General features: G+C 33.2%; 5 protein-coding genes across 7 annotated transcripts in view; 3 read left to right on the forward strand and 2 right to left on the reverse strand.

The window, feature by feature from the left end:
* LOC123013688 (symplekin) overlaps positions 1-3,238 on the forward strand; it is a 5,784-nt gene extending 2,546 nt beyond the window's left edge. Inside the window, exons 5-9 of the mRNA XM_044412397.1 lie at positions 1,165-2,280; positions 2,332-2,529; positions 2,582-2,740; positions 2,795-3,073; positions 3,119-3,238. Of these exons, the coding sequence (XP_044268332.1) occupies positions 1,165-2,280; positions 2,332-2,529; positions 2,582-2,740; positions 2,795-3,073; positions 3,119-3,175 (1,809 nt within the window). The 3' untranslated portion in view covers positions 3,176-3,238. The remainder of the gene's footprint in view (positions 1-1,164; positions 2,281-2,331; positions 2,530-2,581; positions 2,741-2,794; positions 3,074-3,118) is intronic.
* The window catches only part of LOC123013887 (GRIP and coiled-coil domain-containing protein 2-like), a 13,482-nt gene extending 6,985 nt beyond the window's left edge, over positions 1-6,497 (reverse strand). The window contains exons 1-10 of the mRNA XM_044412739.1: positions 6,234-6,497; positions 5,768-6,185; positions 5,421-5,722; positions 4,942-5,373; positions 4,768-4,893; positions 4,428-4,721; positions 4,008-4,383; positions 3,854-3,961; positions 3,611-3,801; positions 3,279-3,563 (exon numbers count right to left, since the gene is read on the reverse strand). Coding sequence (XP_044268674.1) covers positions 3,279-3,563; positions 3,611-3,801; positions 3,854-3,961; positions 4,008-4,383; positions 4,428-4,721; positions 4,768-4,893; positions 4,942-5,373; positions 5,421-5,722; positions 5,768-6,185; positions 6,234-6,452 — 2,751 coding nt within the window. The 5' untranslated portion in view covers positions 6,453-6,497. The remainder of the gene's footprint in view (positions 1-3,278; positions 3,564-3,610; positions 3,802-3,853; positions 3,962-4,007; positions 4,384-4,427; positions 4,722-4,767; positions 4,894-4,941; positions 5,374-5,420; positions 5,723-5,767; positions 6,186-6,233) is intronic.
* LOC123013691 (zinc finger protein 2 homolog) lies at positions 6,471-8,260 on the forward strand. Its single transcript, XM_044412403.1, has 4 exons — positions 6,471-7,265; positions 7,311-7,508; positions 7,557-7,919; positions 7,969-8,260. The coding sequence occupies exons 1-4, from the start codon at positions 6,635-6,637 to the stop codon at positions 8,142-8,144; spliced, it is 1,368 nt and encodes a 455-aa protein (XP_044268338.1). The 5' UTR covers positions 6,471-6,634; the 3' UTR covers positions 8,145-8,260.
* A 2,978-nt stretch (positions 8,261-11,238) lies between these two features.
* On the reverse strand, positions 11,239-13,105 carry LOC123012533 (ras-like GTP-binding protein RhoL). Of its 2 annotated transcripts, none has more exons than XM_044410539.1 (5): positions 12,502-13,105; positions 12,060-12,443; positions 11,850-11,964; positions 11,682-11,802; positions 11,239-11,629 (listed from the first exon to the last, which is right to left on the reverse strand). In XM_044410539.1, exons 2-5 carry the CDS (start codon positions 12,200-12,202, stop codon positions 11,421-11,423), a joined length of 588 nt encoding a protein of 195 aa, XP_044266474.1. In that variant the 5' UTR covers positions 12,203-12,443; positions 12,502-13,105; the 3' UTR covers positions 11,239-11,420. The 2 variants fall into 2 exon arrangements, with proteins under 2 accessions (XP_044266474.1, XP_044266472.1); XM_044410537.1 differs by having other exon boundaries at positions 12,060-12,204; positions 12,502-13,102.
* Positions 13,106-14,817: 1,712 nt separating this feature from the next.
* On the forward strand, positions 14,818-16,067 carry LOC123012825. 2 transcript variants are annotated; one of them, XM_044410984.1, is made up of 4 exons: positions 14,818-14,959; positions 15,214-15,467; positions 15,519-15,582; positions 15,627-16,067. In XM_044410984.1, exons 1-4 carry the CDS (start codon positions 14,903-14,905, stop codon positions 15,930-15,932), a joined length of 681 nt encoding a protein of 226 aa, XP_044266919.1. In that variant the 5' UTR covers positions 14,818-14,902; the 3' UTR covers positions 15,933-16,067. The 2 variants fall into 2 exon arrangements, with proteins under 2 accessions (XP_044266919.1, XP_044266921.1); XM_044410986.1 differs by lacking the exon at positions 14,818-14,959 and adding an exon at positions 15,072-15,115.
* The last annotated feature ends 31 nt before the right edge of the window (positions 16,068-16,098 follow it).

Genomic DNA, 16,098 nt, shown 5'->3' on the forward strand with positions numbered 1-16,098 from the left:
AAAAAGAATCACACGAATATTACTGATTTTTTAAATTTGTAAAAAAATTTAAGGAACTACTGATTAATTTTTGAAAAAAAATCATTATAAGTATAAAAATTTTGCCAATAAATGCCACAAATAACATTAAACAGAGTTAAAATTTAGGATACAGTTTTTTTGTTTCCTCTTCTAATAGTAGCAAAATACCAGAAATAATTGAGTCAAAGTGTAAAGTTTAAACTCTCATAATTTCGAAGTTGTCATAAATAGAATTTTTTTAACATTTTTTCCATGTTCTTGGTATCCTACCTTTATTAATTAAATTATTTTATTTTTTTTATTTTTTTTCTAGGGCGCGAGTTCTGGCACACCCTGTATGTTTTGGATTTTTTTTTAATTTAACAAATATTTAATACGAATACAAAATTGTAGACAAAGTTAAAAAAATGATTTTCTTATTTTAGTGAAGATGATTAGACATTGTTCAGAAACAATAATAAATAATTCTTTTGTAAAACTTTGATCAATCAGTTCAAGAAAACGATTTGAAAAATCGATTTAAAAATTTACAGGGCTGTGAGGGGTACATTTAGCTGTAAAAGCACCTAAGATCATCAATATTAGTGAATATGCGATAGATTTACTAAAATAACGCAAAAATTACTCTTATCTCTTTTCTTTAAATCAATGTTAAGGATAAAGAAATTTTTTTTTAATTGTTAAAAGCTCTTGTGAGGCATTTACTCCAGTTTTGACACTACTCTTACATTCTCTGTGCGGTCATTGGTTGCTGAGATATCCATGACAAAAACAAAAGGATCCTTTTTCGTTAAAAGCGATTAATTGATGTAAAAAAAATGTAAAAAAGCATATTAAAGTTGAAAGAACAGGCTATCTGGCTCAAAATTTCCCAAATCCGTGGACCAAAAACAAAAACAAGAAATTTTACTTTTTTTTCGCGCTAACTGTAGCCCAGAAAAAAATTTGATCAAAAGACCTCAAAACTAGAAACTTAAAGCTTCAAATTGTTTTTTTTTTAAATTTAGATACGACTTCTTTCGATGACATACAGCCTTTCAAAAATCACCCAAAAATTTAGGAAATATTTTTGTTCCCTTAATTTTTTGAAGTAGTGTAGCTTGAGATAAACAAATTAAACTACATTTTTTATACATTTCACAGGTTCACAAGAAGGAAAGAGCAAAGGTCCCCCGAATCAAGACACTGAAACTCTCCGAAATAACCAAACCAATCGAGAAAGAAACAAAAGAGAAGCTTCTAATAGGCTCGATAAACCGACTTCTGACCGCCGACAAAACAGCCGCAAAATGCTTGTACCAAAAACTAATCACCACGATCGCAGCTTGCTTCAGCCCCACTGTGAGACAAACAGTGTTGGCGTTTCTTTTATCAGACTTGCGAACTCACATAGACCTAGCCCTGGCGTGGTTATTTGAAGAGTACGGAATTTTGCAAGGCTTTTCACGAGTGCCCCCTTTACGCAAAGACACCAAATTGGACAAAAGCTACAACATCTTGCTTTGTACATTTATAAACGCTTGTATGCACGACTCAGCCGTGCTTTGTCGATTGTTTTTAGAAGCGCCTTTAATAACAGACGAGGCTCTCGAAAAACTCCACCAGCTGTGCAGAGATGAGAAGAAATGTACAGCGGCTTTGGGGTTGTTACACGATTTGACAGTCCGGAAGCCCCCCAAACAATTAATGTTCCTCAATGCCCTCCTCTCGTACACAACATACGAGTCGAGTGTGATAAGAGAGTGTGCCATCGGCCACGTTTTGGAGTTGCACAAGAAGGTGGAATTGAGGTTGGTGATTGAGGAGTTTGCGAGAATGAATTTGGAGTTTTTGAAGTTGCAAAGGCCACCGGAGAGTTTGTGCGGGTTTAGTCAAGGAAGACTAAAGAGTGAGACTTGGGGGGATGATTTTATAAAAGCTTGTCTTATTCCTTATATTTCTTTATTGCCGGCCAATGAGAGTCTTATTCATGATTTGGCGAAGGTTTATGTACAGACAGGGGCCAACATTAAACGGATTATTTTACGTCTGCTTGAAACTCCAATCAGATCAATGGGGATGGATTCACCTGAACTTCTAAAACTCGTCGAAGAGTGTCCCAAAGGCTCGGAGACTTTGGTCACGCGGGTTATACACGTTTTGACAGATAAGGGCCCCCCGAGTGCACAGTTGGTGCAAAGAGTCAGGGAGTTGTATCATACGAGAGTGTCAGATGTCAGGTTTCTTATTCCAGTTTTAAATGGATTATCAAAGAAAGAAGTGATTTGATTCGAGCGAATTGAGAATTTGTACTTATTTGCGAAATTGTAGGTAATTGCAGCTTTGCCAAAACTAATCAAGTTAAATCCGGTCGTTGTGAGGGAAGTCTTTAATCGGCTTTTGGGCTTACATGGTGACAGTCCAATTACACCAACTGAACTTTTAGTCGCTTTGCACTTAATTGATTCGACGAAAGCCGACTTGAAAACTATTATTAAAGCCACATCAATGTGTCTTCAAGAAAAACAGGTCCGAATCAATTGTCTCACTAAAAAAAATTTCGCAAAGAACAAAATTTCAGGTTTTTACTCAAGAAGTATTAGCGGTGGTTTTACAACAGTTGATGGACCAAACTCCACTACCAACCCTTCTGATGAGGACTGTAATCCAAGCTTTGGGAAGTTATCCCCGCTTGTCAGGATTCGTGATGAATATTTTGCAACGACTGATCTTAAAACAGGTTCGATTTTAAAATAATAATAATTATAAATATTATTTTTGGTGAATTTTAAAGGTTTGGAAACAGAAAGTAGTGTGGGAGGGTTTTATCAAATGTTGTCAAAGAACAAAACCGCAAAGTTTTGCCGTTATGATGCAACTACCGCCGCCCCAGCTATCTGATGCTTTATCCATTTGCCCCGAATTGAGAGAACCTCTAAAGGAACATTTGCTGAATTTTTCTGAAGGACAAAGGTCCCACATTCCGCCCACAATTCAGGAAATCATTTTAGGGAGTTACACACAAGCGCCACCTACGATAGTCCCGCCGCCGGTGGTGACAACTCCCGAAGAAGTAAGTTCTAGTGAGTTTTAGCTCACTCTTAATTATTTATTTCAGCCGACTGCTGAGCCTCCGACATTGGCCAACGAGCCTTTACCCCCCGGAATGGAGTAAACATCAATTTAACTTTTATTGTCCTTATTTTAATCACAAACGAATAAAAACACTTTGTTTAAATTGTGCGTATTTTTATATTATATTATATTTGGAAAGTAATTGAAACTTTTGAAATTGCGGAACTTTTCGTTGAACTGGACTCAGATTTGACGCTTTTAACATCAGAAACGTCTTTTTCTTGATTACAATAGCTCGGCGTAGACCTTGACGATTCTGAACAGTTACACAAGGAGGCAAGTGTGCGTTTTTCGGGTAATTTGACGTCATATTCGAGCGTGTAACGTGTAATCAGCGGTGCCATTTCCTGATAACGGACAGACATTTCTAACAATCGCTGCATAGCACTGACATTCGCGTCTTTCAGTTGACGGATTTCCAAGTCTCTCTGGAAAATATATTTTAAAAAATGGATTATTTTGTGTATAAGTTTACGTCGTATTTTTCGCGTTCCGTTCGGCGAACCTTTTTTTGAGCGAGTTTTAAACAATGTTCAGCTCTTTTAAGTTTCTCTTCTTTGTCAGTGCATTCTTTTTCAGTTTTTAAGTATTCTTCTTCCAACTCGAAAAGTGCGTCTTTGGCTTGATCGCGTTTTATTTCAAGCTCTTTTAATACATTTTGTACTTCTGCAAATAACTAATGTATAAATTTTATTTAATAATAGAATTTTATTGTTACCTTCCAGCTCTTGTCGTTTTACCGCCATCTTTTTCCTATTCTCCCTCAAAATATCATTTATTAAGAGCATTTGGTTTTCCAACATTTTCATTTCACTCATTTCCCTCCCTGTAAACGCCATTTCTAATCATTTTTAACACAAGAAAATCATTACCATCATCTTCAACCGCTCCAAGACTTTGTTTAAACGCCACATTTGTTAAGTTCACAACCTTCAAAGTGTTTTCCATCGCAAGAATTTCTTTTTCTGCCTTTTTTATCTTCATATCAAGTGCATCACCTTCCTGTTGCAAAAAGTACTTTTCTTGTGCATTTTTAATCTTAAAATGAGTAACAGAAAGTGGCTGTCCGTCCTCATCTTTCCCCAAACTGGCCAAAATAATGTCATATTTTTTCTTAAACTGATCCAATTTTATCCTTCTTTCAGCTATATCGCATCTTAATCTTCCATTGTCTTCACTCAAGTTACGCCTTTTTGCAAGAAGGATATCTTTACTTGTTTCAATTTCCAACATGCGTTCTTGAGTGGCCTAGAAAAAATCTACAACAAACATTTAAACAATAAGAAACTTACTTGTTCCAAAGTTAATTTAAATTTTTTCATAGTATAGATGCTGTTTTCTTCTTTTTTCATTGCTTTGTTTAATTGGTTGACACGTAGACGTAGGATGTTTTCCTCAACTTGCTTTTCTTGTATACTGTTTTTTAAAACTTGTAATTGTTTTTGCCCTCCTTCGAAATTCAAGTGTTGGTGTTGCAGCTTGTCTTTTAAGACGCTTAGTTGATTTTGATCAGCGACGATTGCTGTGGTCAGTCTTCGCATATCGTCTCTGATTTTGTTCACTTGATCTTTCAACAAATTTTTGATCTGAAACACACATTGTAGTGTATTGGTAAAAATATCAAGCACGTACTTCAGCATGTTCTGCAATTTTGCTTTCCAACTCGACAAGTTTTCCTTCGAGTTCTTCCGTATCATCACTGTGAAGCACATTTTCGTTTATCAGAATTTTACTTTGAACCTCATCAATTCTATAATCCTGCAACAAACAATTCGAAAAATTGTAATACAATTTCCACAATATTACCAAATCGTACGCATCCTCCTTTCGCTTCCCTAACGCCTTCTTTTGATCGTCATTATGTTTTCGCAAGTGATTAATATTTGTGGTCATCCCATAAATCTCAAGATCTCGCATTTTTCCAGTACTCTGCTGTTCTTGCAAGTCGTGTTGGGTCCGAAAATACGTATTTTGAAGCGACTCGGCTTCAAGTTGCAACGTTTTCTGTTGCTTTTGTTCATAATCAATCAACTTCTCCAAATGTTTCATGCGTTCATCGGCTGACATAGTCGACTTTTTCACTTGCTCATTCTTGGCCTTTAAAACGTCTAACTTGGCTCGGAAAATTGAATTTTTGTGTTCCATCTTTTCGATTTCTTCCTTTGCGTGTTTTTTCAGTACACGTTCTTTTTCCAGCTGATTAGCTGCAAGAATCATGGTTCTTCTCAAAGTATCAGCCTGGAATTTAAAATAAGACACATTCCCACGATACGAATTTTCTTTACTTGACTGTTGAGAAAAAACAAATTTTGGGACATTTCATTCAACTCTCGACGGATTCTCGAGTTTAAGAGATTCAACTGTTGGGCTTCGTGCTCCAATTCGTTGTTATTTCGCACTTCGTTTTCGTAAAACTGTTTCTGCTCATCCAGTTTTTCCTCTTCTTTCTCGATTATTTCCTGGGTTTCCAACATTTGGGCCTGGAGGCGGTCAATGTCGTTGTCGCGTTGGTGCAGAATATTCACCGACTCTTTCCATTGTTGGATGAGGGCATTTCGCTCGACAACTTGTTGTTTCATGATTTTTCCTACAAAAAATGTGTTATTTGGGAGAAAAATTAAGACATTGTTACCTGTGCGCTCTAATACGCGTTCGTAATTAATCAAATCGGAGACCATTTTATCGATTGTTTGTTTTCTGTTGGCAAATTCGACTTCCAAATTTTGGCGTCTGGCTTCCAATTCGTTGTACTTTCGGTCGTCTTGTTTCGAGAATTTTTTTATCAATTCATTGTCGTCGTCTCGCTTTTTTAACGACTCTTCCCAAGCTTTCAGAGCCTCACTATCCCAATCCGTTTCCGATTTTAGTTTGTCCAATTTCTTTACATATCTCTCTAATTGGTTTTTCTTGATTGAATGCCGTTCTTGGATATCGGCGAATTTTTTCTCGCAGAGTTTTATATCCTGCTCGAATTTATCCTTTTCGGCGGTGCTTAATCGGAGTTTACTCTCCTCAGTTTGCAGTTGTTGGGCATGTGCAGTGATCAAATTCTAAATTTTTTCTCTATAATTTCTGCTTAAATTACAATGATTTTGTACCTGATTTTGCTCGCTTTCTTGCTTAACATATTTGAGGTGATTTTCGATGTTTTCAAGTTTGACAGTCGATGTTTCAAACGCTGTTTTCTCTTTGATTTTTTGAAGCGTGAGTCTGGCAACCTCCGCTTCGAGTTGTTGGTTTTCCGCATTGGCGACTGGTATTTGAAAGCCATCTTCCCACCCTAGAGTTTTCAAAATTTCATCTAAATAGTTTGACATTGTTACAAAATGAAGTTTGTTTGGGTGTAGTCCGTGGCAACCGCCCCTCTTGTTCTAAATTTAGCTTGCTCATGTGCCAAGAACTGGTGGAATAATTTCAAATTTAAAAATAGAACTTAAGAATTTGTAAATTTGGGTGAGCACGCAGTGCTTAGCTTTAGTGCAAGTTTTGCGAATAAAAAATGGAGATTAAACTTTTATCGTGTCCCTTGTGTCTCAAGCCGCATTTCCAGGGGGTTGAGTCTTTGCGTTCTTCTCTAATAAGTGTAGCAACTTCTCATCTCACTTGCCCCGTTTGCAATGAATCTCTCTTAGGACTAGACAAATTGACCATACATTTGTTTACTCACATCAGTGATATTGGCAGTAAAAATGAAGAAAATGTGATAGAGAAAAGCGAAAAAGAAATTGACGAAAGTATTAATAGCTTGAACAAGTCATTGGTAGAGAGCGACAGTGAGCGCATTAAATGCGATATTTGCAACTTCACTTTTACAGACAAAACGATCTTAGATATGCACCAGAAGCTTTTACACCAAACCACACCTGATAAAAACACAGGTCTTTACAGTTATCACTGCCATTTGTGCAGTAAGAAGTTTAAGAAAAGGGGAAGTCTTATGGTGCATCTCAGAGTTGCACATTACGGATTTGGACACCAAAGTCCCCAAGATATGACCATGGATGTTAGCACATCCACCAAAACCACCGAACAAATCAAGATTCAAGACAACAAACAATGGGAATGCGATGTTTGTTCGAAAATGTTCACAACGAAATATTTTTTAAAAAAGCACAAACGGCTTCACACTGGTAAAGATTAACAAGTGTTGTGTCAAAACTATCGGTTGGTTGTAGGAGAAATGCCTTATTTTTGCGCCCAATGTAACAAATATTTCACTTTCCAACAGTCGTATCACAAACACATGCTGTATCACTCGTCGGAAAAGCCCTACGTTTGTAACGAATGCGGCCGAGCTTTTAAGGAACTTTCCACTCTCCAGAACCATGCCAGGATTCACTCAGGAGAAAGACCTTTTGGTTGCGAAACTTGTGGTAAATTAAAAACAACAGTTTAATTCCATTTTTGAAAAAAAATTCCAGGCAAACGGTTCAGACAGCGCGTTTCTTATTTAGTTCATCAGAGAATCCACACCGGAGTAATGCCTTACAAATGCACAGCTTGCGATAAAAGCTTCCGATATAAAGTGAGTCAAAGGTCCCACAAATGCCCCGCGAATCCTCCAGGATCGGTTGTAAAAATCCCGGAACCGGAAAAAAATCAAAAAATTGAAACGGCCACTTCTAGTAGCGCCCAAAAAGAATCGAACGTGAAGTGTATAATGTCGGTTGATTACAACACTGGAAATATAAATTTTATTCAAGACAACCACAACAGTGAAATTAAAGTGATGTACTTGGAACCGCAAAAATCAGAAAAGACCGATTTGTGCACAAGGGTTGAAAGTAAAATTTGCAATTTTGTTATTTGGGTTTCACTGAAGTGTACTTACAGGTTCACCACCAGTTTTTGTAACAGAACAACCGGATTTATTTTCAATGGTTTTATCGCCGATTTTGCCGGATGTTGAATCGCTATGTTTGACTAATACTCAGAAAATTGAAAATAAAAATTGCGAAAACCTTGAGGAATCTTTAAACGAATTGTTATATGGAGCAGATAATAAATAAGTGTTGTGTATGATTTTTGTAACTTGAATATAATTAAAGTTAAGATTTGTCACTAGTTTTGTATAATTTACCATTTTTTTTTCTCACATTTAAATTAATAAAGTGATGCAAGACGAGCTTTAAATGTTTTGTCTTATAAATTTCAGAATTTGGTAAATTAAAATCGTGAAGTTGAATAAATTAAATTGTCTTATTATTAAAACTTTGTGAAAATATAAACCAATCATTAATTATCTTTAATCGAATTAATACACTTTTTCATGCTACATCATGGTAATACTATACAGGCTGTCCAGAAAAAACGTTGAAACAAAATGGGTCAAAATGAGAAAAAAACTTCTATAGACCTATGTTCGGAAATTTCTTTTGAGGGAGCTAGAACTCCCTGAAGATGGCGGGCAAAAGTCTTTTTTTCAATTATCTCAGTAATCGCTAACAGGTGGACATAAATTTACAAAAGTGAGCATTTAGAGTAATTTTTTGCCGCTGAATCTATTTGTGTCATATCAAAAATTGTATACCTTAATTAGGGAAGCAGAGTCACTGAAGTAAAATTTTGCTTTGAAAGAAGTTTTTTGAATTTTTTTGACAGATTGGGATTTATAAATAAAAGTTTGGTGTGACGGGTCAAATTGTGTTTTTGTTCATCGTTTCTATACCAAGAGGATTCAATAAGAAATGGGATGTATTGGCAAGTTTTCTTCGAAAAAATGCCTCTTGTGTTATTTTTGTACATCGAAAATGTTCACAACGAAATATTTCGAAAAAAACAAGGTATTAAATCGTGCACAAAATTTAATTCCTAAATGCAATCAACGCACTGAGAAGCATTCCGGTCATAAGTTTTTTTTATTATTTTAACCTAGGGAATTACTCCCTGAAATCTTTCAATGTTTTTACCGGACACCTGTATATTAATATCTAATAAAAAAATTAAATAAAAACACTATTAACCTGATATGACAATACCTACTACACCTTTTTTAAGTGTAATTCAGATTTGTCAATTGTTTTTAAGAGAGTGTTAATTGTAATTAATTTTAAAACAGTAAAATGAATTTCAGAAACTATCAGATATATTTCAGATTAGTTAAATTAATTTCAGAAAGCGTAAATTGGAATTCAGAGTTTGTCATTTGTAATTGAGAATTTGTCAAATGTAATTTAGAATTCGTTATTTTCATTTAAAAATTACACTATCAAAATCGCTTTAAAAATAGAATATCTTATTTATTTTGTAAAATATCAAGATTATGTAAATCTTTAGTTTTGAAAATAAAATAATTCGTGTTTATGTGTAAACTTTATTTTGAGATAACAGTAAGTTACTCATCTGAATTGCAATTGATATTTTCTGGACTACATGTAACATGAAATTGAATTTACTGTTCTGAATGAATAGGTAATGGTTTCTGAATTACAATTAATACTTTCTGAAATACAATTAATTAATCTGAATTCCAATTTATGCTTTCTCACATTAAATTAACTAATCTGAATTACATCTCATAGTTTCTGAAACTCATTTTACTCTTCTGAATTACAGTTAACACTTTCTGAAAGACAATTGACTAATCTAAATTACAATTTACGCTTTCTGAAACTAAATTAATGAATTATACTCGTATGTGATGGTTTCTGAATTACACTTGAAAAAGGTGTAGAACAAATGTTAACATTTTATTAGCATCTAAAAATAATGTATACAGGATTCATAGACCCAGACATGGCTCGGGTGGTTGTTAGAACCATTTAATTACTCTCAAAATTTCAAAACAATTTTTTTTGTAAGTTTTTAGCTCTTTAAAGACGCAACTTTTATATAGGGTGATTAAAAAGTGTCAAACCAACTCTCGAATGGTGATAGAACATTTTCAGCTAAGCATAAAAATGAATGCAGATTTTTTCTAAGATTTTTTTTCTGAGAAATAACAGAACTGACAATTTTCATATTATCGTGTAGACAGACACCTTAGCTTTGTTTCCGTTGTTGTCGGATTTAATTTATTGTTGAATTTGCCAGTTTTTTTAACAGTTTTCTGTTAATGTTGCAAGATCTGCCGTTTTGGTTAATTAAATTCAAGAATACATGTTCTAAACGACCAAAAACTTAACCCAAAAATCTAACCTTTGAAGAGCTATATTTCGTGAAACAAGACTCAAACAATTTTTTTGTCATGCGAACTTTTAACTCAATTGGATGTTCCAAGAGATGGTCAGACTTTCGAATCACCCAGTATTAATTTTTTGTTTATTAAGAAAAGTGTTTTTGTATTTTTTTGTAAGAGACGTTCAAGTATGCATTAATTTTTTTTTTAAACTCAAGTCAGTCACACTAAAAATTTGTTCACCTACGTATATAAGGTAAAACATCACGATATTTTTTGGTATTATATACAAAAACTCATAAAGTTTAATTAAAATTCTATATTTACACTTATCCTCGCACTTATCTAGGAATACATTTCATAAATATTATTGGTTTTTTGAACGTATGCAAAACAAACATTTTTATAATTTCTGTATCGAGGAGTCAATATTTTGTCTCCTGAAAAATTTTGATTTGTGTTGAACTGAAACAAATCTATGAAAAAGCCTTTCTCACGTAACATTTTCTCGGTAATATCTTTATTATTAATGTTCTACAGAAAACTATATAAGATTTGAAGAAAATTTTGCAAAATATTTTTTTAATAATATTTCTTCATTTCACTGAACTAAACAGTTAAAGAAACAGATGTAGGTAATTAATAATTAATTAATTTCTGGATTAATTTAATATTCAGATTTTCTCAGTTCTATTTCTAAATAAAAAATTGGTAACGGTCTTTGTAATGCTTTTTTAATGGTTGATGGAATTATGTTAGGTATGTATTCTAAAATTTTAATTAAGTTATTGACTCTCATATATATATGGGCATCACGCTACCAAGTCTAAAATTCAATGACCCTAGTTATGGTAGAAAATTGAAGAATGATTCACGAATATCCGGAGAGACGCTTACCACACCCTAAATCGACCACACAAAAACTCCACAAAAATATTAATTCACCTTTATGTTATCACGCAAATAACTAAGAAATAAAAAAGAGGTCAACAAAATTTGGTATTTATTGATAAAAACTGATAATGTAATAAAATAATAATGCACACGACCTGAGATTTCATTACACGAATGAAATCTTACAAAAAGATATTTCAGACTCAAACTTATGTGATGAAGTAAAATACAGTAGATACGTATTTTGAATAATATCAGAAACAGAAGTCTTTGGTTACAACAAAACACAATTAACTTGTCTTGTTTTAATTTTGGTTTTCTTGTACACCCGTAGCGCCTCTTCAAAGACTTCTTTCAATCCCTCTCTGGTTTTAGCAGAACATTCGACGTATGCTTCAGCTTTGACTTTTCTTCTTAATTTCTTCCCGTCTAGGGTTGAGTAACAATGGTAACTTGGATCATTTCGGAGATCTATTTTCGTCGCTAAAACATTCATTTGAACTCTTTTACCAAAACGAGGAGTCTTCAGCCCTACCTACTAGAACTATAGGCGCATGTGGATTATGATGCCTGACTTCTGGCACCCATTTTATTAAAACATTATCGAAAGACGATGACGAACTGTCGACGGAGAAACAAACAAGAAAACATTTCGTCTAAAATTAAAAAAATATTTTTTGTCAAGGAATCTAATTTATTTTACATTGGGGTAAGCCAGGGGGCGCAGTCTTTCATAGTCTTCTTGGCCAGCGGTGTCCCAGAGAGTCATATTGTATTTGACATTGTCAACGATGATGTCTTGGCCGTAATGTTCGAATCTTAAAATAAACAGTTTTGTTAGAGAACTCTCACTTATCAAAATTCCCTATTTACACACCAAGTGATAAGTTTAATTTTTTTTAAATGTACTCACACTGTGGGAACATATTCCTCCGGGAATTCGTCTTTCGTGTAAGAAATTAAAAGACAGGTTTTTCCCACTACACCGTCTCCAACCACTGTAATTTTAACGTTTTCACCCGGAGGCCCGTTTTCTTCGTTCGGAGATGTCGTCATGACTAGAAAAAGTGAATTAATACGAAAATTGTTTGTTTATAAAACTGAAGTTAAAGTGATCGTGCAGTCACAAAGTATGAAACTTTTATCAAATTTATATCAACACCGTGTGACGTAGAGAAGGGCGTTTCTACGCTTTTTGTCCACACTTGGCACACGCATTGCTGCAGCTCTCCTAACGAAAGTCCTGTGAGGATAATCACAATTTGGCTAACTGTGGGTTCCAATCACAGGATTGTGCCTTTTGGAATAATTTATTTGGACCTTTCGCTTTAGAGAGCATGGAATTAATCACTTACCTAAATTCGAAAAATCTTTCCAATCACGTTAACCACTCATTTCTCCAAAAATGGGGTATTTTGACGGTAATATTAAGTCCCACTAAATAATAGCACAAATCATACAGTTCATTATCGCTTAGGAAATTGTTATCTCGTATTATCAAGAGACGCGCTTCACTTGTAAATTTATTGTTAGTTTATCAACCTTTCTCTCTGGCGGATTGCTGGTAGCAAGATGAGCGAGTTTTTCATAAATTTATGTGACCTGTTTCCGTTAATAAAGCTCGTTTCTGTTATTTTGATAATTTGTTAATTGGAGTCATTTTCACACTGCACTATCACCATTCATGATTCATTTCGTTCATTCCTACACTACGTTTGCTGAATTAAATAAGCAAAGGCGAGTTTAGGTTGGTATGTGTCGCTAATTATTATTATTCAGAGAAAATATCTACATCAATAAGGCGAAACTATTGTTTATCGATACATTCTTTAAACGTTACGTCTAGGTTTTTGATCATTTGAATTTATTTAATTCAGCAAGGACAGGAAAAACGTCATTTCTTACACTGACATAGAAGAAAATTAACATTTGACTTGTTCGAGAAGAAAAACATATAAAATGTTAGAAAATTCAGCATAACTCACCGGATGTGTAATAATGACTACACATTTTAAACAACGCATTCAAGTTTTGTTATGTTGTTGTAATCTTATGTTTAACAGTTTGGATTATTGCATTCTTTTTAAAATATTTTGTTTACGGAGAATTGTTTATTAACACTCAACCTTATGCATAAAAGTAATAAAATTGTGCATAAAAAAGCCTTTCACTTTTGTTTTAATTTAAATTTTAGTTAAGTATATTTTGAAAAAATATGTAAGTTTCTATGAGATATTATACCAGAAATAATAATTTTTTATTATACCTGCATTATAATCCTAAATTAAAACACGCTGCAGCGTGCATAATTTGGCCTTTATAGCACGATGAAATTTCAAAGTTGTCGAGGTAACAAGAAATAGTGAAATGTCTGGACCAATTACAACGTGAAAAAATGTGCTTAACAACGTAAACTAGTAATCGTCTCTACGAAAACGATTCACAAACAACCTTTGATAATTTTATTGTGTAAATTCACATTTTTTCAATGCTCATAAAAAATCGTAAATGGGCAGGTATAATAAAAAATATCGTATAACACTCGTTTATAAGCGCCTTTAAAACAGTTCCGACGTTAAACCCGTCGTGCGTGTTTTAAAGGCTTGCTTATAAACTAGTATTATAATATACTATTGTACTCACTTCAAATCTTAATAGTGCAGTCACTAAAATGCAATATTGCAATAATAAACAGTGTGTCCCCGGACAGGTGAAACGCCTCTTGTACCAGATAAAAAATTCTCGTTTAATTTTTTTATTTTTTGGGGTGTTTAGCCTTGCTTGTTATAAGATTAAAATTATGTTAAAAATCAGCCTCTGTAACAAGCAGGGCTAAACCCCAAAAAAACGAAAACTAATATCAAAAATTTTTCATCTTTTACAAGAATTTGTTTTACCTATCCGGAGACACATTGTATAATTGTTTATTTATTGAAAAGTTAGGGGAAACAGAAAACATTTTTTAATTATGGCATTTATAAATTTAAAACTTACTAAAATACGTGTTTATCCGAAGCGAAGTACTTTTATTTATAAAGTGTATATAGGTAAGTATTAAAACCAATAAATATCTGTTTAAATAAAAATATTTGTTGATAAACTTCGCTCAAATCAAATACATTCGATATAGTGTACACGTAAAACATCGATTTTGTAATGTATTTCAAACAAGATTATTCTAAAAGTGACGTACGGTTCTAAGTTCTAAGCACTAAATCACAATAACGTAAAAAGTGACACTTTTATTAAGCACTAGTATGCAAAAGTATCTGATTTTGCCAAATACCAATCAAGGAGTTACCTTGTTAACAAAAAAAATCATTTGCGATGACAACTGCTCCCTCGAGGACACCTATACATACAGTTTAGAAAAAATATTATGCTTTACTCAGTTTTTTTTTATTTCATACCTAGGCGTAAAATAAATTATTAGTCGCTTTTTAAATTTTTGAAACGAAAACATACGTACTGCAGCTTTGATACAAATTTAAAAGCTTAAATTTATTAGATTTTCAAAATCAGTTATTGCTTTCAAGTAATAAATATTTTCTGCTTTTCGTTGTATTTTTGTATTAAATTATTTACAGGATACTGTAAATGTAAAAACATTTTTATCATTGTTGGCAAACCTGTGTTTTTTTAATCATTTTTTATCTAGTCTCCTACGACTTTATGACAAGTTTGAAATTTTAAATGTCACAGCAATTACGCTAAAAATTATTTTAACATTAAAAGTGACAAGTAACAATTCCAAAAATGTTAGAATTAAGCGAATTCGATTACGAGACTGTTCTCAAGAGTTATTCAATCCAGGTAAACAAATATTTTAATAATAATAAAATTGCACTCTCTTGTTAATAAATTACTCAAAATCACCCAAGTTTACCCTATTTTATTAACATATGGGATGAATAATGTAATCAAAATGACCACAATTGCTTCATGTCATCGAACTGGTCAACAACAAATGTAAACATCCTTATAAATGTATTAGCTTGGTGTATAAAATTTAGCTTTGTTTGTTCCGACAATAATAAAGACTTTTTTTTCTATTTCACCCATTCTAGGATATTGCTCTGGAACAGTCGTGCAAACAACGACTGGAAGATCAAAAAACGTACGAAGAAACTTTGAAAATTTTTAAAGAAGCAAAAGCAGAGTTTTTAAAAACTGCCGACGAGCATCAAACAATTCATGCAAATTTTACTGAAAAACTCAATATAAAAAATTCAATTGACCAATTACAAGTAGTTCCAAACTGTACAGTTAACTCTATCCACAACGAAATATTGGTCGTGTATGAAGACATGGCAAAGGATTCGTAAGTTTCTTCACTCCATTTATAATTTTTCAATTTTTGTTATTTTTTTAGGGACGAGTTTGTGAATTTGGTCAATAATTACTTGACAAAGTTTCAAAATTTGGGCAGCGAATTTGTAAGTTTTAAATTAAGATTACAGTAGCTGCATTTATTTTTCAGGAGGAGTCAGTCATATTAGAGAATAAAACCGATTGTGTTAAAAAAATCGAAATTCTGGAGCACGAAATTACAGATCAAAAACTGAAACACGATGAAATTAAACAACGACAAGAAGACTTTGAAAAACTTACACTTGTTGAATATTCAAAAAAACCATTCGAGTTTTATGTGAATAATTATGACACGCTTAAAATGAAAGCAGATATTTTTGAGAAGGAACAGTATCTAATACATCTCAATAAAAATATCAATTTTTTGGAACAAAGAAACCACGAATTTAAAGTTCAGTGTGAAGCTTTTTATTAATTAGAGAAATTGTTTGTTGTCTTGAGTACTAAGTTACTAACCTTGAATTGTTTTATATTTAAATGAGAATAAAAAAATGTTTTTGATTGGTACATAAATAAAGGCTTATCACATCACAAAATTAGAATATTATCTGCCGATAGTATTTGCGGCTTAAGTCGGACGA

Source organism: Tribolium madens, unplaced genomic scaffold (genome assembly GCF_015345945.1).
Source record: "Tribolium madens isolate multiple individuals breed KSU strain unplaced genomic scaffold, Tmad_KSU_1.1 Scaffold_96;HRSCAF=242;Tcas5.2_LG5, whole genome shotgun sequence".
Classification (NCBI taxonomy): Eukaryota; Metazoa; Arthropoda; class Insecta; order Coleoptera; family Tenebrionidae; genus Tribolium; species Tribolium madens.